Here is a 24698-nt window from a genome sequence, read left to right as displayed (position 1 = left end):
GTTGAGAGGTAGAAAGCAGTATTAAATTAAGGATGTATGGGGCTGGGAAGGTGGCTCAGTGGTAGAGTGCTTGCCTTGCATGCATGAGGCCCTGGGTTCAATTCCTCAGCACCACATAAGCAAAAAAACCTGCAAGTGGTGCTGTGGCTAGAGTGGTAGAGCTGAGGGACAGTGCCCAGGCCGAGTTCAGGCCCCACGACTGACCAGAAAATAAATGAATAAATAAGGGATGTATGGTAAGCTGGGTAGAGTAACAAAGATGCTCTCAATAATATCCCAACCTTTTGATATTACACATTATTTATAAAATACATTAGCTTTCTGATTGTGGAAAGATTTAGGAATATGGCTTCCTATTCCTTCTAAGTGCAGTGATTTTTTTGTTTCTCTTTTATGTTCTTCCCCTACAGTATAACCTGTTTTCACTGTATTTGATGTTGGTGCTCTGCATCTTGTATATATTTTTTTCTAATGCTCCATAGGAAATGTACTCATTACCTTACTCATGTAACTGTAACCCCTCTGTACACTATTTTTACAATAAAAAACATAAAAAGAAAACCCTCTGGATATTATGTAGAAAATAGATATAAGTAGACTCTGGAAAGTGGCCCAGCTGGGTATTTCATTACAACACAACACAGTGGTGACTTTACTGTTTAGTAAGCTGGGTTTTTGTTGTTGTTGTCATTTTTACCTCACCTACTTCAGACAAGACACTGGAAAAGCCAGCAACTCCAAAATGCCATGGGATTCAGGCAAAAAAAAAAAGTCAAAACAAAAACCAATTTTTCTCTTGCCAAAGACTCTCTTGAGAGAGCAGGCCACCAAGAAAGAAAACCTTCTGTAAATAATGGCTTTATTGCAGAGGTGCACCAGTTAGCCAAAGGACACAGGAAAGGACAAGAGTTGAGAATTACTATCTAATTGGTTAAGTTTCCTGGAGTGGATGGGATGCCAGAGTTAAAGAGGAGAATGTAAAATGAAGGGAAAAAACAAATTTTGGAATGTCTATGATATTCCTATCTCATTTACAATAAGAACAACTTGGGAACTTTAAAAAAATACAATGCCTCCTAACCATCTCTGGAGATTGAGTAACTTTCTGTATGTTTCTAAGATTTTATCGATGATTCTAAAGTGAGAAAAAAATGGAGATTTCATAAACAAGAAATGATTTAGAAGATGGTAATTGGGAAATCACTTATAGGACAGATTCATGGACACAAGAGTGGCCAACCAAATACTGGGTAGCAAGATTGAGCATTCAAAGAAAGTTCTTTCTTGAACAATGAAACAAGAATAAACTTGGGACTAGAACTGGGTTTGAGGACTCCCCAAAAGTTGTGGGACTACAAAAAGAAATTAGGTCAAAAAATGTCAGTATTTTATAGGGTAACAAGAGAGCACTTCAAAGCATGATAGGACAAAGAAAAAAAAAACCTTACAGTTACATGTAGAACAATCTGAAAACTCACTCTGCTAATTTTACTGTGAAAACAGCAGATGTCTAGAAAATCAACCAATTCTTAAGAGTATAAAGCTGTCAGGAGGAAAGTATTTAGAGGAAAATCTAAATATAATTCTTAAAGCTTAGACAAATTATTTAAAAAATGGAAATTGTCAAAATCACAACTCAATGTTTACTATGTTGTATTTTTATTTGACATTCTGGGGTTTAATAATTGATTAGTTCTAGTACTAACTAGTAATTTTTTAAAATACATTTTATTTTTTATTTTTATTTTTTTGTCAGCTGTGGGGTCTGAACTCTGGGCCTGGGCACTGTCCCTCAGCTCTTCAACTCAAGGTGAGTGCTCTACCACTCGAGCCACAGTGCCACTTCTGGCTTTTTCTGCTTATGTGGTACAAAGGAATCAAACTGAGGGCCTCATGCATGCAAGGCAAGCACTCTACCACGGAGTTACCTTCCCAGCCCCTTAAATATATTTTTTATGATTTGGTACATTCTAAAAAGTTTTAAATAATCATTTTATAATGATAAATGCTCACATACATGCACAATGATCTACTCACAAATATTTTAAATTTGATACTGTTAATACTCCTATAATATAAATAAGGCAGATATCAGAAATACTTTTATGCAGAAGAGCATGAAACAGAAGCTCTGGAAAGTAAATGGTTTGCTCTAGAAGCTCTAGCTTCAATTCACACTCAAGGCTTCTGATCCTTGAATTTTTTCCTATGGCACACTTGTTTGAGTATGATGCTTATGTGTTAGTGGTTATTTCTGATCAGCCTTAGTGAAAAATTATGCCCATGTGTTTCAAAGTCTGTACAATGTTAAGGTCTGATTTATAATAAACAATGAGGAAAAGGGGCTCAGATATTTTGTCATGAATAAAATTGGTATCAGTTGTTTATTCAAGAGGTCAAAAGGGGGAAAACAACTTGTCACTGTACTCCATGGAAACAGGAGTAAATTCAAACTTTCTTCTAAAAGCTGGAGGAACTTTCAAAGTTAGTTTCATGTTACTATGATTTTTAATGAAATGTCCATGATGTAAGGTTGTCTTCAAAGAATGTTGTACTTTGTTTTCCTATTTCATAGAACTGGAAGTTGTAACAAAACAGAGGCATTGAAAGTGATAATTTTGCAAAGATTCTCTTTGTGTTTAACAAGGGAGTATTAAATGAGCAAACATTAAAACATACTGAATAAAGATACAAAACTATTTTTAAAAGTCATGTATACATCAAAATGGGTTTCTCTGAATATAGAGAAATATTGTTTTTCTAAATCAATAATACATGCAAAAAGCTCTTATAAAGAGCAGTTTTATAAAATCTACTGGAAACATTTTACCAAAACACTTCAAAGGTAAATGCTAGTAATCTTCAGGGAAGATGGTACAATTGATTTTTGGGTCATCATCATCATCATTGTCACTTTCAACTTTTTCATCATTTTCTTCAGGAATACATTGGCCATGTGTTTTTTCTGGTTTCTTTTTCTTGTGGGTATAAGATGACTTGTTTTTCTCTTTGACCTTAGGATGTGAATCAGTGATTGTTTCTTTTTCCAAAGCATGCTGTAGGCAGTTGTAAAACCTGTGAACAATTAAGTATTATTGCAATATCAGTGCACTTTGGAAGTAATGACTGAAATATACCTAGAATTTCTAGATTATGTAAAACAACAATGTCCTATCATGAGTCTTATAAATAAAAACTGAAGTCATAGGAATAATATGCCCTTTGCTTTTGACATTGCTTAAGTAGTAAATATGTTTTCAGTTCAGAAAAATCCTGACAAGTGGATTGCAATCACCTCTAAACAACATATATTCAAGCTCACATTTCATACCAGATATAAGGGTCGAGGAAAATATATTAAAATAAAAAAACAGGGAAGGAATGGAGCAGTACAATCAGGAAAGAAAGCAGCAAAGTGATGTAATAGAATTCTTCCTTTTCTGCCATTTGCATCAGGCAAACTATTCATTAATTTCTATTATGGCTTACATATTACTACTCTCTTTTGTTGTCCTTTTCTTTGCCTATCATGAAATTTCCCCTTTCTCTCATACAAAAATTCTGCCTGTAATTTTAAGGCCCTGTTCACTGCCTTCTTTCCTGAAGCACTTCTAGAATTCTTTGAATAAAATAAGTTTCCTCTTTGGAAACCCTAGAGTATTCTATCTATCTTTCTTAGGTATTTAACATTTTCCAAGTTGAGTTACAGTTACTTAGGAGACAGTCTGGAGTCTCAATTTATGCTGCTATCGCTATCCCAGCAGGCCCCATTTCAGATTTTTCTCTGGATTCCAATGCCCAGCAGTGCTTTATAAGCACTTACACATCTTTAATCAATCACCTGTATGATAGAATTAGGGCAACCCTTGTTTTCACCTGTTGCCAAGAACCAAGTATTATCTAGCCTCGGAGAGACTGAAAGCAGAGCTAGACTAGGTCACACAAGGAGTTCCGATGGAACTTGAACTGTAGCTGTGGCACAGCAAAGATCTACCAACAATAGGTCTTGCCAGACTCTCATTCAGCCATTTACATACCAGTATTAAAAATCACCCATTGTTGGGCTGAGAAGGTGGCTCAGTGGTAGAGCGCTTGCCTTGCATGCCTGAGGCCCTGGGTTTGATTCCTCAGCACCACATAAACAAACAGAAAAAAGCTGGAAGTGGCGCTGTGGCTCAAGTGGTAGAGTGCTAGCCTTGAGCTGAAGAGCTGAGGGACAGCGCCCAGGCCCAGAGTTCAGGCCCCACGACCGGACCCAAAAAAAAAATAAATAAATAAAAAAAAAATAAAAATCACCCATTGCTCAACTCGAGGATTTAAATGCAAGAACTGAAACTACAATTATTTTATTTTATTAGCTTTAACAGTAACTTTATTCTCAGGGTTAACCTGTGGATTAACAAACCCCCACATTGCCAACTACTGTGGAAATCATATTCCTTCTCACATGTATCAAAAATCTCACTCAACAATGAGTTCTGGGTTGCAAAGGAGGATTTACTGTTTGCACCTATCTGTAAGGCTTTATCAAACTTTTTAAAAAAGTATAGGAAAAAGTTTCATTACACTAAATTTGGCAATAATTTGTTAAGTATGACACTCAAAACATATATGACAAAGAAAAAAATAGATGAACTGTACCTTAATTTTTCATATGTGAAAAAACAGTATCACAAAAAGATGATCCACAAAATTGGAATATCATCCACAAAGAAAAATATATTGATAAGGGATTAACATCCAGAATATAAAGAACTCCTGCATCTCAACAAAAAAGTTGACAATTCAAAATAAACAATGAGTAAAGGACTAGAATCTTTTTTTTTTTTTTTTTTTTTTGGTGGGTCGTGGGGCTTGAACTCTGGGCCTGGGAGCTGTCCCTCAGCTCTTCAGCTCAAGGCGAGCGCTCTACCACTTGAGCTACAGCGCCACTTCTGGTTTTCTGGTGGTTTATTGGAGATAGGAGTCTCAAGGTCTCTCCTGCCCGCGCTGGCTTTGAACCGAGATCCTCAGAGCTCAGCCTCCTGAGTAGCTAGGATTACAGGCGTGAGCCACCAGCGCCAGGCTAAGGACTAGAATCTTTATCCAAAGAAGAAGACATATAGCCAATAAACACATGAAATGATGTCAAACATCACTTAGTCACTACAGAAATTAAAAGCAAGACTATACTGATACAGCACTTCACCCCCTGCTAGCTTAGAAAATAACAAGTGTTGGCAAGAATCTGTTGCAGTTTCTCACTCCTGGTAATAACATATAATGGTATAGCTGCTGTGAAAAAATAGTACTGAGGCTCTTCAAAAATTAAATGCAGAATTACAATGTGACCTATCCATTTTGCTTCTAGATATATATCTAAAAGAACTGAAAGCAGGGATAGATACCTGTAAACTGATGTTGAAAGCAGCATTATTCACAGTAAGTAAAAGGTAGAAACTACTCAACTGTCTATGGACACATGAATAAACAAAAAAGGGTCTACAAATGGAAAGCATTTTTTTTTTTTCTTTTCTGAAACAGAAGAAAATACTGATATATGCTGTAGCATAGAGGAACCTTTATGATTTCAATGAGTGAAGTAAGTCAGACACAAGAAGACAAATACAATTTTACTTTTATAAAATATCTGTACCAGTCCAATTCAGAGACAGAAAGGAGTAGTGCTCTCTGGGAACAGGGAGAATGGGGAGTGGCAGTAACTGTTTAATGGGTACAGAATTTCTGTGCAGGATGATGGAAACATTCTGGAGATGGATAGTGGTAATTGCTACACAGCAATGTCAATGTACTTTAATGCCATTGGAGAAATTGGGAAATTCCATGTTATACATATTTTATCACAGTTAAAAAAAAGAGTTAAGACATATCAACTCACTAGAAATAGATTCAATTACTTTGTCTTTCATATTCTATTCTTAACAATATTATATGCCAATATACCCAGCCCTTTTATGCTGTGTTTTGTTTAACATTTTCTTATTACATAGCTGATGAAAAGAGTTAATCTCATTCATTCATGGTTAATTTCATTCTACTCCTAGACAACTGGTGGTTTCATTGGATCCATATCCTAACCTCCTATTAATAGACACAAAGAAAGCCTTCCTCTTGTAGTTAGTAAATAGATCTGTACACTTTGTATTTTCACCTGGAAATCATTAAGTCTGAAATCATCTACTAGGCCTGGTGTCAATCCCTGTCTCTTCCAGTCTCCAAATTCACTGTTTACAAAGCAGGCTGCTCCTCGCAGGCCTTGTCCTGCCCAGCTCCAGAAACCACAGGAACCCAGCTGTGCTGCTGGGGAAGTCTCTTCCCACTCAGAGTGGGCTTGGGAACTGTTTTTACAAACATGACTTTCTATTAAAAATACTTCACCTCTTCATTTTCATTTCTACTTTTGCAGACAATTTCTTCTTGCTAAAGTGTTCTATATGAAGATTTTTGAGTAAAGAAAAATTCTCTATGGACAGCTGAATTGTGAAACTGGTTCTACGACAGAATAATTTTAGTTTTTCCTGTCTGATTGCATAACTCATCACCTCCCATATTTATTATTATTTTTTCTCCTTTCAGCATCAGAAAGCAGCTTGTAGCTTTCTCTGCACTTGGCTGAATATACAGCTGCTCCCAAAACAGCTCCCTAATTTGTTCACATTTTTTGAATTCACATGTAATCGTCTAATCAGTATCTTAAGACATTTTTTACCCTTCTTTAATTTTTCCCTGATTTTATATGATGAGCATAGCTCTCTTGATAGCAGTATGCATACTATAATCTTAAAACGTATTTTTGAGTTAATGGATTTAAAAACGTAATTTGATTTTAGAGTTGGTGAATGTAGCTCAATTAACTTCACCAGGTGTATAGTTAGTTGATCTCAGGCTATATTTATAATCTTGTTAAAATTCAAGTAAGGAAACAGAAAGAACTGATTTGCTACTTTCTATGTTTTAGCAAATAGTCTCACTGGATTACTGTCTAATAAATGTATTAAACTTTTGGCATGGTATCAGTCAGTTAATAACTAATGTTCAAATCTGTAGGTTGGTGAATAGCTAGTTGTTTTTCAGTTGCTTACCTGGAATCATTGCTTTTGTTACAATCTTTGTACTTTGGACATTTTTACCAACTAGCTAGGAAAGTAAGCCCAAATGCTCTAAGACATCCACTATATGTAACGAATTAACTTCTCTACGATGTATATAAAATGGTACATTATTATGTACTTTCCTTGGGAGAACTAAGAAAACAGTCATTTAATTTTGTTAATTCTATGCTTCAAATAAGGAAGTGATGTGATGGTACTGATCTGATGTGACTCTAGGTTTATTCTCTTTGAGTGAATGAAACAGAAAGGCCACTACTCTGAAAGTTCATCACTGACCAAGAGGGTCAGTCAATGTTTTTTAGCTCTGGCTAGTTTAAGACCTACCCCTTTCTCATGGGTTAGATATAGAATTGTGATTACTGGCCAACTTAGGAAGGGGTAAAGATATCACTTGACATCTTTTAAACTTTTTGTACTATTCTTAAAAATAGCTATTTCCCTCAAGTCAGAAAAATTAAGACATAGAGTAACCTGGTGGAACCAGACTGAATAACTTGGAAGAATATGATCTGAATCCACTTTTGCCTTTGGAGATTAATTCTACTTCTTTGTACCATGTCACACTAGTACCACTGGAACTTCTAGACTTTGCTGCTTCAAAAAAGTTCTCAATGTTGCCAGGCATCAGTGGCTCCTGTCTGTAATCCTAGCTACTGAGGATGTTAAATAGGAGGATAATGGGTCAAAGCCAGGAAAGTCCATCCCCAGTTAACAATCAAAAAAGCCAGGGACAGGTCCTGAGCCCTAAGTCTAAGCTCAAGCCTCAGGACTGGCACAAAAAAAAAGAAAAAAGAAAAAGTCTAGATATTAAGCCAGGAGAGATGACAAAAGCCTGTAACCCTAGCTGCTTTGGAGGCAGAGATAGGGTGATAGGAGTTCAAGGCCAGCCCAGATTTGTTTTCAAAACAGCCAGATACTGGCTGTTTATGCCTGTGACCTTAGCCACTGGGTAGGCTGAAATCCAGAGGATTACAGTTTAAAGCCACCTCATGCAGAAAAACTTGTACGAGTCCATCCCCAAAATAACTAGCAAAAAGCTGGGTAGAAGGCATGGCTCAGGTGGTAAAGTATCAGCTGAGCAAGTATCTCAGTGAACTGCAGACTCTACATTCAACCTTGATACTAATTAGAAAAAAAAATTTGATTCCATCTCATCCAAGTTAGGGGTGTCTTATCCCAGTAAGAGAAAAAGCACAATGGCCAGAGTGTCATGTACCTGTCAGCCACTGCAAACTGGGAAAGCAGAAGTAGAAGACTCCAAGTAGAAAAGCAGTTGAAAATATAAAAATGGTATGGATTAATACTTTCAAAGCTGACATATAAACAAAGGAGAAGGCAACAAGGCTCAATAGGAAATGTACTCATTAGCTTGCTCATGTAACCGTAACCCCTCTGTACAGCATTTTTACAATAAAAACCGTACAAAAAATAAAGAATAAGAGAAATATTCAGTTAGTTATACCTATCAATTCTTTTCTTGTTTTCTTCCATTTTTTGATTTGCTATCTTTAATAGGAATTCAATGTATTCTTCTGTCACCATCAGATTTCCCTTATGGCTTAATGGAACCTCTAAGCCATGTGTACTTCGGACAGCCTACCGGAAAAAAAACAAACGAACAACAGTTTAAATTTAAATATAAAGACTAATATGATACAGATACTAAAGATAACTAAAGAAAAGTTCTAGTCAGGGTTGGACTTGAACAGTTTAGTTTTACTATAGCATGTACATCTGTGCTTTGATATAATTTAACTGAACACCGTTGAATCAAGGAAGATTAAGTACATTTTCTCATTATATACAGTCATTCTAAAGAAAGAAATTCTACATTTTGTCTTCAGAGAAGCAGAGGGTATCAAAGAATCCAGAGCAGAACTTTTCAATCTCACTATGTCTAAGCTTTAAATCACAATTTAAAGAAAAGAACTAAATAAAACCTTAAAAGAACCCTCAAGGGAAAATAGAAAGGGACCAGATGCCACCATTCCTTAGTTCACACAAAATGACTATTTTCTTTCTTCCTCTTTCCTTCCCTTCTTTCCTTTCTCTCTCCCTTCGCCCCTCTCTTTCCTTCCTTCCTTCCTTCCTTCCTTCCTTCCTTCCTTCCTTCCTTCCTTCCTTCCTTCCTTCCTCCCTGTCTTCCCTTCCTTCCTTCCTTCCTGTCTTCCCTGCCATTTCTAGGACTTGATCTCAGGGCCTGGGCACTGTGCCTAAGTGTTTTTGCTCAAGGCTAGTGCTCTACCACTTGAGCCACAATTCCACTTCTGGCTGTTTGGTGGTTAATTGGAGACAAAGCTATCATGGACTTACCTGCTGGAGCTGGCTTTCAACTGTGATCCTGTAATCTCAGCCTCCTGAGTAGTTAGGATTACAGGTATGAGCTACTGGAGTCTAGAAGTGGCTTTTTGTTTTGTTTTGTTTTGTTTTGTTTTAATGCTTTAGGCTTGCCAATCTTAGTGGCCCTGGCATAAAGCAGTCAACATATTCCAAATAGATGATAAAGGTAAAAAGAAGAGCAGGAAAAAAAAAAGCAAAAATTAAAATTAAAAACAAAACAAAAAAAAACAAACAAACCATATTATGCAGAATAAAATAAAAATTCATCTTTGCTGAGTATCTGAAATATTCTAGCTCTCTTGTATGCTGGGAAAATGCAAGAAGAGGAAAAGGGGGCCTCTGCCTTTAAAGCTCACATTTTACAACAGGAAATAAACACAAGAACAAAGAAGGAGAAGAAACACATGCTTGCACACACACTCACATACATGTACACAGGTGCTAATAAAACATGAAAGAACAACTAATCTGAGGACTCAGTTTTATGGGAAATCAGGATTTGAGTTGAAATTTTTTTTTTTTAATAAAAGTTGCAATTTCACCAGACATACACAGAGAGACCACTTTGGCCACAGAAACACAAGAGAAGAATACAACACATTTGGCAAACAATGACCATATATGTCTATATGGTCATATAGGCATACTTAGTCATATAAGATCTATTAATATCAACATAAAGAGATATCTGCAAACAGTTTTGATAACCTCTTGAATATTAGAAAAAATCTTGAGACACAAAATTTTCAAAGGATTCTGACAGTGTTGATTGGACTATTACTATCTATATTATGAAAACTAACCAGAAATAGCTATAGAGAGGGGAGTAAGGAGCAAAGACTGAAGCAGAGGACGTTGCAGAGGTCTGGGGTAGAGTCAGGTGTGAGAAAATAGAGGCAGAAATTTTGATAGGATGTGCAACTAAGTGGACACAAAGAACAAAGGAGAAAAAGGTGAGACTCTGCTTCTGCAAAGGCCACAGATGCAGTGTGGTGGGGACACAAACCAGAACTGAGGGCTTTGATTTTCTATTTAGTCATGCTTTATAGATCTCTTTTTTTTGTAAGGCTTCTCTATTTGGAAAATAGGTTATTTGTTAAAAATAGACAGAAAATGTCTAGAAAGCTAGAATAGTGGGTAATCTGATCCAGCTCAAAAGCAAATAATATATACCAGGCCAAACAGTAAATACCACAGGCGATCAGAACTGGGTAAAATAAGTAGGGGTTGGCTCAGTCAGGAAAGGACAAAAAGAATGTGGGATCGGGGGGTATTATAGATCATCTAGTTGACATATTTTTCTGTGAAATAACAGTAAATATTTTTGACTTTGTGAGCCATAAAGTGTCTGTTTAACTGTTCAGTTTTGCTACTATGACACCAAAGCAAGCATATCTAATGGCTAATCAGTAGGGAGAGTGGGTTCTGGCTCCTGCGGCTATACTTGGCTCTAGGATAGTAGTTTGCTGGACCTCTGAGAGGACTGAGAAATTCAGACCTGGGAGGTTAAAGACCTTGCAAAAGTTCCTGGGGTATAACTGCGGTCCAGCAGTGTCACTAGGGAATGCTTCACATGCCTACGTGGCCCTTGCTACAACATCATGATGCTTATTAAATTTGGCCTTGACAATTTACAAAAAGGAGAATAGAGAATCACGTAGCATATTATAAATTAAGACCATAAATGTAAAAACTTTGGCCTTTGCCTTCTGGGAAAGCGACTATGTTATTGTTAACTTTAGAGTAAGGAAATGAGAAGAAAAATTGAGTAAGAATAGAAGGATACAAGAGCCTAGCTAGAAGATTATTCAATTATCAGGACCAATTTACACGCAAAGAATCACTTTTGCCAAAAGGTATCTTACCAACATAGTCTTTCCTCTTTTTCCCACTGTGATGCCAGAGTTCCTGAAACCAGAGTCAATTGCCACTGAATGCTATAAGAAAATAAAACATTTTATATTCTGGTACTCTAATCAGTTCAGTGCATTAGACATAGAAACATAATATAACTCCAAAACCTATTAAGGATTTTTAGCTATATGGACTATGCCTTAAATTCTACCAAAATTCCTACTGGACATATCAGAATATTGGTTTCTGAAGTACAAGAAAAAACACAACTAGAATAAAATAAGACAGAGGTTTGGCTAGTGATAGTTTACATACAGCAGAAGATAGCAAAAAGAACTGACGAATTCCTATAACCATGTTATATAAAAGCAAACAAAATTAATTAAAACATCTAAATGAATGAAATTTTCTCTAAGAGTTAACCAAGAATCTTTCCCTGCCCTCCTCAGTACTAGAGATTTAACTCTGAGCTTTGTGTTTGCTAGGCAAGTGCTCTACCACTTGAGTTCTGCCTTGGTCTGGTTTCCAGATAGGGTCATGAGCTTGAACTCAGGGCCTGGGCAATGTCTCTGAGCTCTTTTGCTCAAGGCTAGTGCTCACCACTTTGAACCACAGCTCTACTTCTGGTTGTTGAGTGGTTAATTGGAGATAAGAGTTTCACAGAGACTTTTCTGCTGGGGCTGGCTTTGAATCACAGAGATCATCGTCCTGAATGGCTACAATTACAGGTGTGAACCACCAGTGCTGGGTGATTCATAAGCCTTTTTGAAACTGCAATAATCCTCTGTCTTTTGAGCAGCTGAAACCACAAGTGTATCCCACCACTGGGGCACAACTATCCAACTATCTCAGCCTCTTATGTAGCTAGGATTACAGATACGGGCAACTACACCTAGGCAGCATTTTATTTTTCTAAAAAAGGCTTTGTTGAATTTTTTTTTTTAAAAAAAGCATATAAAGCCCCCAAACTCTGAACTTATAAGACCATGTTAAGTTATTTTGCCTTGTTATTTTCTAAATGTCTAAAAAGTCTTTAAATGGTGGCCCTGGAGCCTTTTGTTTCTCTAGTTCAGTGGGGTTTTTGTTGTTGTTATTCAAGACCAGAACCCTACCACTTGAGCTATGGCTCCATTTCTGGCTTTTCAGTGGTTAATTGGAAATAAGTCTAGACTTTCCCACCCAGGCTGACTTCTACTATAATTCTGAGATCTTAGCCTCCTGAGTAGCAAGGATTAAAGGCATGAGTCACAGGCACCTAGATTCTAGTTCAGTTCTTACTCTAGAACTATTTTTCCCTTAGGGGACAATTCTATAATGCCTAGAGACATTGGTTTGCCAGCTTCAGAGCTGGGAGTGCTTAAAGGAGAGGAGGCTGGTATATAATGGGTAGTGCATAGGACATTTTGACCCAAAGAATTACTTGGCTCTATATTTCAATAGAAGGAAACTTGAGAACCTTGCCCTAAGTACATGTTCTCCTTTCGAATTTCTATCCAGTTTCTTGATTTAAAGAACATTTAACATAAATGTTCTTTAAATCTGAACTTCCAGTTCAGATTTCTAGCCTGAACTTGACTGTAACCTTCATAAACTCCTTTCTCATCTCATTCAGTTCTGACTTCAAACCCAATTAGTCTTGGAATTTTCTACCTCATCTCCTATACCCAGTTCCTATTGACTCAACCTTCAAAGTACTCCTCAAGCCCTCTCTGGTGTCTATCACCTTCCTCTACACTTTGAATCTCTAGATTAGTCTATCATTGTTGTTTCCTACAATCCATCCTTACAGACCAACCAGTGACAGAACCTATATTCTAAACCAGTTTCTGTAATTTCTATTTGACCTGGCTTGATTGCTGCCTTCATTTCTAATCTAACCTCAACTGGCCTCCCTTCAGATCTGTGAATACTCCAACCCTTTCTTCAATTTCTCCATTTTTGTTGATCCCTCTACCTGTACTATTCTCAGTAGTTATTATTTTGTTGTATTTGTTATTATTTCTTATTCCTAAAATAGTTACTTCCTAAAAAAAAATTCCCCAGCTACTTTCATCAAACTATATATCTTCCACGACTCTCGAACATAGCTCCTTGAAACATCATACTTATTACAATAAGACAATCCCTCCCCTAAAGCATAAATAAAAGCTCATTAAGGAAGAAATAAATTTCCTTTTTCTTTCAACTTTTCCTTAATACCCAGCAGATTTCCATGCTTGTGCTCACAGAGTTGTGAATGAGAGACTTTCTCAGTTTCTCCAATTCTTTTCTTTCTTTTTTTTTTTGGGGGGGGGGTTTGTCTAGGGCCTGAACTCTGGGCCTGGGCACTGTCCCTCAAGTCTTCAGCTCAAGGCTAGTGCTCTACCACTTGAGCCACAGCGCCACTTCCAGGTTTTTTTCCTTTTGCTTATGTGGTGCTGAGGAATCGAACCCAGGGCCTCATGCATGCAAGGCAAGCGCTCTACCACTAAGCCATCTTCCCAGCCCTCAGTTTCTCCAATTCTATTGCAATTAGTTCCTTTCACTGAGGCTTCTGGCCTAGAATATCATGGATGAGCCTTTTCAGTCCTAGCATTCAGAATGGGACCTGGTATGGGAAAAGGAGAGCTAAAAGTTTGGGTTATAGGTTAAGTAATATGTTCTGGTATAATGAGGGCATAACGTAAGGACTTCCAGGGAGAAAGTAAAAACTGATGCCACTACAGATATCTCTTAGTGCTCCTGTTCCTCAGCCCCATTCTTTCTCTTTTGCCTTTCCTCTAGAGATGATTTATCTAGGCCCAGTACTTTAAATACTATGTACTGGCATCTTCCCAAAGTGTATTTTCAGTCCACTCCTCTGAGTTCCAGATTTCTACCTAAACATCAGTTTGAAATTTTCATTTAGCTGTTGTTATGACTGAACTGGATCCACAGGACTTCAGAATTTCTACATTGAAGCCCTAACCCTGAGGTGACTGAATTTCGACATAGGGACTTTTAAGGTACTAAATCAGGTTAAATGAGGATTTCTGGTAGGGTTTAAATCAGTAGGTCTGGTATCCTTTGTAAGAAGAGATGCTACTGACATTCATTCTGAGGAAAGGCCATGAAAGGATACAGGATAGGTGCTGCCTGCCACCCAACGAGAGGCCTGAGGAGAAACCAACCTTGATGTTGGACTCCCAGCATCCAGAACTGTCAGACAATGAATTCCTTTTGTTTTAACTCATCCAACCTATGCGCTTTTCTTTTTTCTTTTAATTGTGAAAATACCGTACAGAGGGGTTACAATTACATGGGCAAGATAATGAGTACATTTCTTATCAAGCATTGTAGCCTCCTCCTTTGTTTCCCCTTCCCATCCTATGGGATTTTCTTATGGTAGCCCTAGCAGACAGGCAACTGAGACAGCTGTCAATCACATTTCATATCTAATAGATGACCAGAACTTTTGATTCCCACCTATTCAAACTCCAGCACACCCACGTAAGTAGATAAGAAATACAGACACCCAGGTATTCAAGCTACACCTAAGGAGTTATCTTTGATATATTTTTTTCTCCTCCTCTCTCAAGCTGATCTTCCCCATGCAACCTGCCAAATCTGGCAACTGAAACATTAAAATACATCTTGAATCAGCTCCCTTTTCACCCTTTACAGTACTGTCAGGTTAGGCCAAGTCATCACTATTTCCCATTGTCTTCTTATAGTAGACCAAAACTGAGGGTTTTAGGACTCAATTCTTATCAAGCTGCTCACCCTCAGCCTTGTAATTTTTACTTGCACTCGGAAAGCAGCCCCATTTCTTCTTCCTGGTCTATGAGGCCTTAAACAACCTGGTCTCATCTCTCATCTTTCAGGTGGTTCTCCCCTTAGGTCCAAGCTCTTTCCTGCTGACAGTACTATTATTTTCCTTAGCTTGCACTATTAGTCTGTCTGCCACTTTTCTGTCTTAAAGAAACCTCTTTTAACAGGCCTGTATGAAGATTTCCTTTTATGCTATTCTCTATCATCAGCTTGGTGCTCCCTGCCCCTCAAGGACCCTTTGTTCTTACAGTTCTCATTTTCTTTATTTTCCTGTGCAGTGTTTAATTTTGCTATCTTACCTTAAGAGATGGACCAAGAACCTCTCCAATCTTACTCATCATTGGTGAGGACTGCTAATGCCTGTTAAATGGGGACTCAGTACTTTGTTACTAAATGAATGCTTATAAGGCAATACAATTTTATGTGTAAGTCACAAAAGGTATAAAAATGAACGGGAAGATAAACTAGAAAATCCCAACCAGGGCTGGGAAGGTGGCTCAGTGGTAGAGTGCTTGCCTTGCATGCCTGAAGCCCTGGGTTCAATTCCTCAGCACCACATAAGCAAAAAGAAAAAAGCCGGAAGTGGCGCTGTGGCTCAAGTGGTAGAGCACTAGCCTTGAGCTGAAGAGCTGAGGGACAGTGCCCAGGCCCAGAGTTCAGAGTTCAGGCCCCACGACCGGACCTCCCCCCCCCAAAAAAAAAGAAAAAAGAAAATCACAACCAAGCAGATGCTTAATACTAATTCAAATGATGAGAAAGTTATGAGTAAGGGACAAAAACAGGAGCCATAATCTGGATGCTATATTTTGCTAGATAATTTTTCTTTCTAACACTAAAAATAAATAGATTAATCAGACGCATTGACAGATAATTAAATAAAAAAAAACTGCAAAACAATCTAGCAACTGATTATTTTTATAGGTAACTTAATGCTTAAAATAAGATAATTCAAGTACAATTACAATTACAAATATTTACCAGAACCTGTGCATCCTCCAACTGCCGACACTGCACATGAAGGACTAATGGTTCAAATTTTAAGATGGCATCACCATTCGCTTTCTTCAGAGCTACCATCTAAATAAATGAAATGTGATAATATTAGATGCAACTATACCGTCCTGTCCTTTGGTCACCTTTCACCTTTATAGCTAGCTTGTTTTTCCTAGAAGCTTTCAGGTCCAAGTCATCCTATTTCTTTAATAACATTCCCTTTGCTTTCTTGGCCCTCTTTCATTAAAAACTTATTAATTAGCTTATTTTTGTAAACGATTTGATTCTAACTCTCCCATAAACCATCTGTATCATTTTTCCAACCATTGCTACACCCTGAAAAAGTAAACCAGTATCTTATTTAATTCCAGGAGTGTGGCACACAAAAACCACAATGGGAAGACTTTAAATTCTTTGTGGATTGAGGCAGAGACAGGTATTGAGAGAAGTGTTCAAGTAAGGCCTGGCACCCTTCCTTTCTTCCTAGAAGGACTTAGAGTTGGATACAGGATCTACTAGTAAGCTAAGCTATCATAATGCATACAAAGAACTCAGGTCACAGCTAGTACAGTTCTGTTTCTTCCGTACAGGGCACAAAAATATTTTCTTGGAATGATTTACCTACATGTGCAGACCCAGTAGAGCAAGTTCAGTATACTTTTGCTGCAGCACAGAGCTAGATGCATGCAGTCACAGCCCATCAGATCTGCTAGGCTGGAGGTCTGACACATCACTAAGTGCTGGATTTCATATCATTTCTTTCTAGCTTTAAGTAAACATTATACCACTCGACCCTGTGTATTTGCTGTCTATTCTAAGAAATCCTGAGTTATTCACTGGCTTCTTCCTTGAGGGGTGCTTAATTGCCTTTTGACCTTGGCTGCCCTATTATAGTTTATTGTGCAGCACAGCCTAGTGAAACACATTAATATGTCAAAGCTAGAATTTGCACGAGTTATTTCTGCCTGCTGAGCATTTTTGGGCAATACTCTCCTTCTTTCCTATTTGATTCTGCTGGGACTATCAATTATGACCTTATCACTCATCACTATCCATATATGTCAGAAGCCTCAGATGCTTATGCCTAAGGACACCGTGTCATACATCATAGCTTCATAACTGATCTACAATGGAGAACACCTCATACAGAAAAACCAAAGAGTCCTTCCCTGGGATGGATACACGAATATAAGAAAGTCTTATGCTGGGACTTCTGGCAGCTGTCACTTTTGCCACAAAGATTTTCTGCAGCAGAAGAAAAGGGCCAACATGCAGAGAAGCCAGTTCCCAAAGATGGATACTGAGGAAGTGCTTGGAAGACAAGATTTGAGTACCTGAAGCAATAATGCCTGACTCCAGATCCATCTCTTTCATTTTTAGTATTTTAATTACCTTTTTTGTCTGACATGAACTTGGATTTCTAATAATCATTGGGAATAAAGCATTTGCTAACTTATATGAACTCATTAAACACTTCAATTGGGGAAAGTGAGCACAGAATGTATGAAAAATTTCTAGTAGGAATCCGCATAAGTCATGTGTAACTTATTTCCAATACTGAAGGTGGTAATGCACAGATGTTATCCTTTCTCCTTCTATAATTTGTTCCAAGTTATAGAGTCATTAAGTGGCAGGACTGAAATTGAAAATTTGGATCCAATGTGTCCAACAGCTTTATAAACTTTCTGATATGCATAAAGTTGTTTGTTGAGATACAGTAGTAAATGCTTTATAGATTTATAATATTCAGCCATTAAAATAATATATATACCTCACCTTGAATGTTCTATTTTTTTCATATAAAAGTAACAGTGGACAGGCATGGTAGTGCTCCAGCCTCAGGACTCAGGAGGCAGAGGCAGGAGATTTTGAGTTTAAGGTTAGCCTTTACTACACAGCAAAGACCCAGTCATAATCAATCAATCAATTCATCGATCCATCAACATTTTTAAAATATTTGTGAACTTGTTTATTTATAAGTATATAAAAACTTACCACATCATCTTTTACACAAGGTTTGTGTGAAACCAGTAGCCAGCAACAGTTTTGTTTCTGAACCTCAAAACCGTTTACACCCTACAATGATAATTTAAATATTTATAAATATTAGTACAAGACAATATGATATTTAAGCTTGGTTACATTAATAATGTGAATTAGCTTTATCAAAAACAACTCAATAAATTTTGAGATAAAAAACTGAACCCAAATAAGTTGACATATGATTGAAAAAGTACTCAATGCATACATAATTTTTTGAAATATAGTCATGCATTAGACTTTATATATAGTCTAAAGTGAAGCTAGGACAAAAAGTCTGTGTTTCAAGAAGGCAAACATTTAACAGTGACTTAAACTTGACAAATGTTTATTTGCACAGTTCTGTTAGATACACACAGATCCTACCCTGAATACACTGGAAAGACAATGTAGGAAATCACATGCACAGAAATTACTATACTTCTACAAAGTAACTATTATTATGGTGGACAGGAGATTGCTGTCTGGCCTTTGCAGCTGTATAAGCATTGAGTAACTTTGGTTTCCACTGTAAGACTTCAGTGATTTATGAATGTAACCTTGTGCTAGTTACTGTCTGTCTCAGAGGCAACAGTGTGGCCTTACTAAGTTTACAGAATTTAATGGAATGATTTGGAAACTAATGATCTATTTAATTAATCTAAATTTTCCATGTTGTTTTCTTTTTAAAAGTCACTCCAAATCCTGAAATAAGAGAAAAAATAAAGTGCAAGAAAAGAAGACATTAAATAGAGACTCAGATATAGTCCTAAGCCAGTTCAAAGACAGTAATTATTATCATTTATAAGATAGTATGTCTTTATATAAGTGTACGTGTGTGCATGTTTGGGTAAAGGAGGGGGAAGATTTGGAAAAGTTCCAGATATGCAGAAATGGGGGAAATGGTTCAGGAAGAAAAACATAAATAATAACAAAGGCAAGTTAAAACAATGACAAAGGAAGTTCAATTTTAGTAATTAGCTAAGGTGAAGCATACGGGAAAATAAGAGTTAAAAGGTACAGTACAGTAGAGGCCTGGATTTCTAATGCAAAAAACATGCAATGAAAGTCAGAATGAGTTCACACAGTATTCTGCTTTTAAAAGGCCAATCTGGTCACCAGAGATGTGGCCTATGCTTCCAATGCAAATTCTCAAGAAATAGAAATGAGAGAAACTGTAGCCATCCCAGGAGAAAAAAAAATAAAAGCTTGAGATTCTGAGAAAAGAACTAAAAGCAAAAGGGTGTGGCTCAAGTGGTAGAGCACTAGTTCCTAAGTGGTAGAGCACTAGTGAGTGCTACCTTTTACTACCTTTACCTCTGTAGGGTGAATCCGTTGGCGTGTAACATGGTTTGGAGAAGGGAGAACAGACTTAGTAGGAAACACTGCAAAAGTCCACCTGAGTTAGGATAGTAGAAGGGAGAAGAGAGACCACAAATGGGCAAGATTGCTCAAGACGCCACGGAAATAGGGAGAAAAGAAATAAGCCTTGCTAATTTGGTAAATCAGTAAATCATCAGCCAATTCTGGGCCTAAAGAATGAGCCTATGGATCTGCTATCTTGAATGATCTAATAAAACACTCAGAGAATTTTTTGTCGGTCGTGGGGCTTTAATTCTGGGCCTGGGCGCTGTCCCTGAGCTTTCTGGCTCAAGGCAAGTGCTCTACCACTTGAGCCACAGCGCCACTTCTGGTTTTATTGGAGATAAGAGTCTCACAGACTTTCCTGCCCGGGCTGGCTTTGAACAGAGATCCTCAGATCTCGGCCTCCTGAGTAGCTAGGATGACAGGCCTGAGCCACCGGCACTGGGGCCAGACAACGATAAACGTCTTAGTACATGATGTATTTCTTCCACACAGAACTCTTATCCTCACCACTTTCGGTTCTTGAAGCTGGAAGGGGCTGGATTTGTAAAACTCTCCGCACTGCACATACAGGTTTGGTTCCTATGGTAAGTACACACCCGCCGCTTTTAGTACTGCACTAGCGGGGCTGTAGGGGCTGTAGGAGTGGAGCGGAACACCAGGAGTCAGCCAGCTTCTGAGGGTCACCCGCGGGCCAGAGGAACCGACTTGCTAGAGAGATGGAAGTGGACTTGGCCTGGGTGGCAGGTCTTTAAACTACTCTAGTGCGGACTGCGGGACGCCGGTGGCTCGCGCCGGTCATCCTAACCGACTCCCGAGGCCGAGAGCTGGGAATCGAGGTCCGCCGGGGCAGACAAGTCCGTGAGGCTTGTACCACCCCGTTAACGAGCACCCCGAGCCCGGAAAGGCGGCGGCCGTGGCTCCAGGTGCTAGCGCGCGAGCCCGGAGGAAACAGCACCAAGCCTCCAGTTCAGGCCACAGGACGGGCATAAAAATAACCGAGCTCCGGCCGCGCCGGATCCCCGCAGCAGGGTCGGCGCCGTCCTCTGCGGGTCATGAATCCAGTTACCGAGACCCGCTAGCCCCAGGGCCGGAGGCCGGGGGGGGGGGGGAAGGGGGCAGCGGAGGGGGGGGGGGACAGAGGCCAGGGGAGGGGGGTTCGGAGGCCGGGGGGAGGGCGGAGGCGGTCGGGTCGGTGTGCGGTGCGCGCGTCGCGGTCGGGGTCGGTGTGGGGAGCGCGCGCCGCGGTCGGGTCGGTGTGGGGAGCGCGCGCCGCGGTCGGGGTCGGGTCGGTGTGGGGAGCGCGCGCCGCGGTCGGGTCGGTGTGGGGAGCGCGCGCCGCGGTCGGGTCGGTGTGGGGAGCGCGCGCCGCGGTCGGGGTCGGGTCGGTGTGGGGAGCGCGCGCCACTGTCGGGGTCGGGTCGGTGTGGGGAGCGCGCGCCGCGGTCGGGGTCGGGTCGGTGTGGGGAGCGCGCGCCGCGGTCGGGGTCAGGTCAGTGTGAGGAGCGCGCGCCGCGGCCGGGTCGGTGTGGGGAGCGCGCGCCGCGGTCGGGGTCGGGTCGGTGTGGGGAGCGCGCGCCGCGGTCGGGGTCGGGTCGGTGTGGGGAGCGCGCGCCACGGTCGGGGTCGGGTCGGTGTGGGGAGCGCGCGCCGCGGCCGGGGTCGGGTCGGTGTGGGGAGCGCGCGCCGCGGTCGGGGTCGGGTCGGTGTGGGGAGCGCGCGCCGCGGTCGGGGTCGGGTCGGTGTGGGGAGCGCGCGCCGCGGCCGGGTCGGTGTGGGGAGCGCGCGCCGCGGTCGGGGTCGGGTCGGTGTGGGGAGCGCGCGCCGCGGTCGGGGTCGGGTCGGTGTGGGGAGCGCGCGCCGCGGTCGGGGTCGGGTCGGTGTGGGGAGCGCGCGCCGCGGTCGGGGTCGGGTCGGTGTGGGGAGCGCGCGCCGCGGTCGGGGTCGGGTCGGTGTGGGGAGCGCGCGCCGCGGCCGGGTCGGTGTGGGGAGCGCGCGCCGCGGTCGGGGTCGGGTCGGGGTGGGGAGCGCGCGCCGCGGCCGGGTCGGTGTGGGGAGCGCGCGCTGCGGTCGGGTCGGTGTGCGGTGCGCGCGCTCCGCGGGCCCCAGGCGAGGGCGCGGCGGCGGAGGGGCGACGCGAGGCCTCACCCCGTCCAGGAGCAGGACGCGGCCGGCGCAGGAGCTGGTGGTGACAAACTGCTCCCGAGAGTTGAGGAGCCGCACGAGCTCCACCACATCCTCGTCTACGCTTCCTTTGCGGCTCAGGTCGGCTCGGTTCAGACGCTGCGCCTTCCACCGCCCGAACTCGGCGCTGGGGTCCACGGACACGCGGGTCAGACCGCGGCCCGCGGGGCGATCGCGGCTGTCTAGCCGGCTCCCGGGCGCGGCCATATTGGGACGGACGGTGGCCGCGGAGGTCCGGACTTCCTCGTCGCTCCGCGACCTCGAGGGAGGCGGAGTCGCGAGGTGGGTGGGGCTGTGAAAGCTGGCAACGGCCAGCCTGCTGCGGCCCTGCAATCCCAGAGGGCCCAGCAGGTTCCGGTCCCGCTCTAGAGACAGGTAAGTGGTTTAAAAAATAGAAAAAGATGTCCCCTTAGTTGCGTAGGTTGCCAGTTTCCCCCTGGCTGTTTCCAGCGGAGTCTGTGGATTTTTTTTTTGTGTGTGCACTTCTCTCCCATTTTGCCCCCCTTCCCCGCAACACACAGACAGACACACAGACACACACACACTGACACACACAGACAGACACACACAGACAGACACACACACAGAGACACCCACACACAGGCAGACACACACACAGACAGACACACTGACACAGACACACACAGACAGACACACGGACACACACACAGACACACAGACACACACACAGACACACTGACACAGACACACAGACAGACACACACGGACACACACACAGACACACAGACAGACACACACACACAGACAGACACAGACAGACACACACACAGACACACAGAAAGACACACAGACAAACTCAGACAGACATACACACAGACACACACAGACATACACACACACACACACACAGAGGCACACTTTCCCCAGTGCAAAGGAGGAGAAGCCATTCTGCCAAGCTTCTCCTGGGCTGCAAGGGCCTAGCAGCAAGTCACCTGGGGTGTCTTCCTGGCCTCCCAGCCCTGGGTTCCAGTGGGATCTGTGGGCTCCAGTGGGATCTGTGCTTAGGCTCTCACAGCACAGCACCGGGCCCTGGTGGGGGGGGGAGTGGGGGTGTTCCTGCAGCCCCACCCCACCCCCACCCGCCCAGGGTCAAACTGCTGGAAAGCATTCCTCCAGGTTCCTACAACCCTAGGTCTCCCCAGCTCCCTTTCCTCCTGCAGCCTCCAGCTTGCAAGCAAGGGTAGCAGGCTCCTTTGTGAGAGAAATGTGTATAACTTTATTGACCCAGTGCCCTTCACCTAGAATAATTTTTGAAAGAAAAATTTAAAAAACGGCAAAAACACTGTTGATCCTTGGTTGTGTGTCTACTGACTTCTTAGAGTTCAGTGTGGCTCAGGGACCATGCATTAGCGATTGAACCCTGTGAAGGCTACTGTTTGGAATGCTTGTCCTTTTCTACTGTGAATGGCAGTGAGTCAACAGGCCTCCTGCACTTGTGTCTGCTCATTGCTCTAGTAAAACCATCATCTAAACTCTCCCAATGCTGGAGAGCAGCCTGCCCCTCAATCAATCCAAATTTAACCCCTCAGATGCTTAGTGGTTCAGAATTATCGATTTACCTACTCCCCTTATCAAATGGGCCTTCATATCCACATTGACAAGCAGAGAATTTTCTCTAGCCACATTAATTTTGTTTTTAATATATGTATGGAAATGGAAGTGTGGCTCAAGTGGTAGAGTGCCAGTCTGGAACAAAACAGCCAAACAAGAGTTTAAAACTGTGAATTCAGACCCCAGGCCAGCATAAAAGAAAAAATCTAGCCATGAGCTGATGGCTCACACCTGTAATCCTAGCAACGCAGGAGGCTGAGATCTGAGGATCACGCTTCAAATCCAGACTGGGCCGGAAAGTCCGTCAGACTCTAATCCACCAGAAAACCGGAAGTGACCCTGTGTCTCAAGAGGTAGAGCACTTGCCTTGAATGAAGAGTTTAGGGACAGCCCCCAAGCCCAGAGTTCAAGCCCCACAACCGACCAAAAAAATAGAAAAAAATTAAATACATTTCTGGGTCATGAAAAATAGGTCTATATGGATCCAGTGCCTCTCTAGCAACTTCAGAGTCCTGACCCCAGTATGGTCAGACAATAAAAAATGAAATAGCTATCAAAATAAGCCAAAGTCCATAGATCATTCTTCGTTAAAAGCGGCATATCTTTCCAAGTTTACATTTAAAAACATTTTTCCTAATAATTTCTTGATTTTACTTACCTCATAAATGTGCCATGTTTCTGGTTTTGTGAATTAATTCATTCTATATTAAAGTATACACTTCTATCATCTTTCTTAGATGTTTCATTTAACATAGCCTGGAAAAAAGAAAATTACTGTTAGAAGAATTTTAAACTTATCAGGAGAATTGGCAACTTTTTAGTGGTAAATAGGAAAATCAAAAAATTAAATCAAAGTTCTCCAAATGATTTTCAAATAAATAGATTAATTAATTAATTAATTAAATTTTTTAAAGGCTTGTTTGAACCACAGTTTTTTTTTTTTTTTTAAGCAATATCAAACCAGGTCAGCCCTGTTCATTTTGGGAACACAAAGGATTTAACCTCAACTTTATGTTTAGGTATGCTGCCTGTCAGATGTGCTGTGAACATCTGTGGGTGTTGCAATTCACCTTCACAAGAATCTCTTTTATAGATAAGAAAATTATAATTAAAAATTATAATTATAACACATCATTTGTGTTTCTACTGGAGTTCCTGAGTTACATACATTAAAAAATTTTGAATTCTTAAGTAGATGCCTTAAACATAAAATATGTGATCCTATTTATATCATATTATTGTCCTTCTAAAATTTGTAAAGCAAGAGTTCTGTGGAAAGTTGTAGAAAGCCAGCCTAGAATGCTTGAAACACTAAATTTAAACGCCCAGTATGGCTATGAGAAAAATAAAATAATATGGTATTTTTTTTCTAGGTAATTAAAGGTGATCTCTGCTAACATTTCAAAGGGTGAGATTTAAAGGATCACATAGTAAGGAAAGAAAAAAAATCAACTAAAAACATTTAAGGCG

The 24698-nt window shown here is 41.0% G+C and overlaps 2 protein-coding genes and 1 non-coding gene across 3 annotated transcripts in view; 1 reads left to right on the top strand and 2 right to left on the bottom strand.

The window, feature by feature from the left end:
- Positions 1-1677: 1677 nt before the first annotated feature.
- Positions 1678-21919, bottom strand: Tyw3 (tRNA-yW synthesizing protein 3 homolog). Its single transcript, XM_070007300.1, has 6 exons — positions 21621-21919; positions 18084-18164; positions 16074-16172; positions 11318-11389; positions 8575-8708; positions 1678-3075 (listed from the first exon to the last, which is right to left on the bottom strand). Exons 1-6 carry the CDS (start codon positions 21861-21863, stop codon positions 2853-2855), a joined length of 852 nt encoding a protein of 283 aa, XP_069863401.1. The 5' UTR covers positions 21864-21919; the 3' UTR covers positions 1678-2852.
- LOC138817393 (small nucleolar RNA SNORA40) lies at positions 4433-4562 on the bottom strand. The gene has a single exon (XR_011368848.1). It is a non-coding gene; the product is annotated as a small nucleolar RNA SNORA40 (small nucleolar RNA).
- Positions 21792-24698, top strand: part of Cryz (crystallin zeta) — a 26674-nt gene continuing 23767 nt past the window's right edge. Inside the window, exon 1 of the mRNA XM_070007299.1 lies at positions 21792-22031. The gene's annotated coding sequence lies outside the window, so the exon portion shown is untranslated. The remainder of the gene's footprint in view (positions 22032-24698) is intronic.

The sequence above is a fragment of the Dipodomys merriami genome, unplaced genomic scaffold (assembly GCF_024711535.1).
Source record: "Dipodomys merriami isolate MVZ:Mamm:240054 unplaced genomic scaffold, mDipMer1.0.p SCAF_7, whole genome shotgun sequence".
NCBI lineage: Eukaryota > Metazoa > Chordata > Mammalia > Rodentia > Heteromyidae > Dipodomys > Dipodomys merriami.
The sequence above is the reverse complement of the archived record's forward strand: the minus strand, read 5'-3'. Positions and strand labels throughout refer to the sequence as shown.

Coding starts and splice junctions, on each gene's coding strand:
- Tyw3 (XM_070007300.1), bottom strand. CDS start 21,863: ATGGCCGCGCCCGGGAGCCGGCTAGACAGCCGCGATCGCCCCGCGGGC. Junction 8,709..11,317: donor AAAGAGGAAAGACTATGTTG/GTAAGATACCTT, acceptor TTTTTCCGGTAG/GCTGTCCGAAGTACACATGG. Junction 3,076..8,574: donor AACAAGAAAAGAATTGATAG/GTATAACTAACT, acceptor AATTGTTCACAG/GTTTTACAACTGCCTACAGC.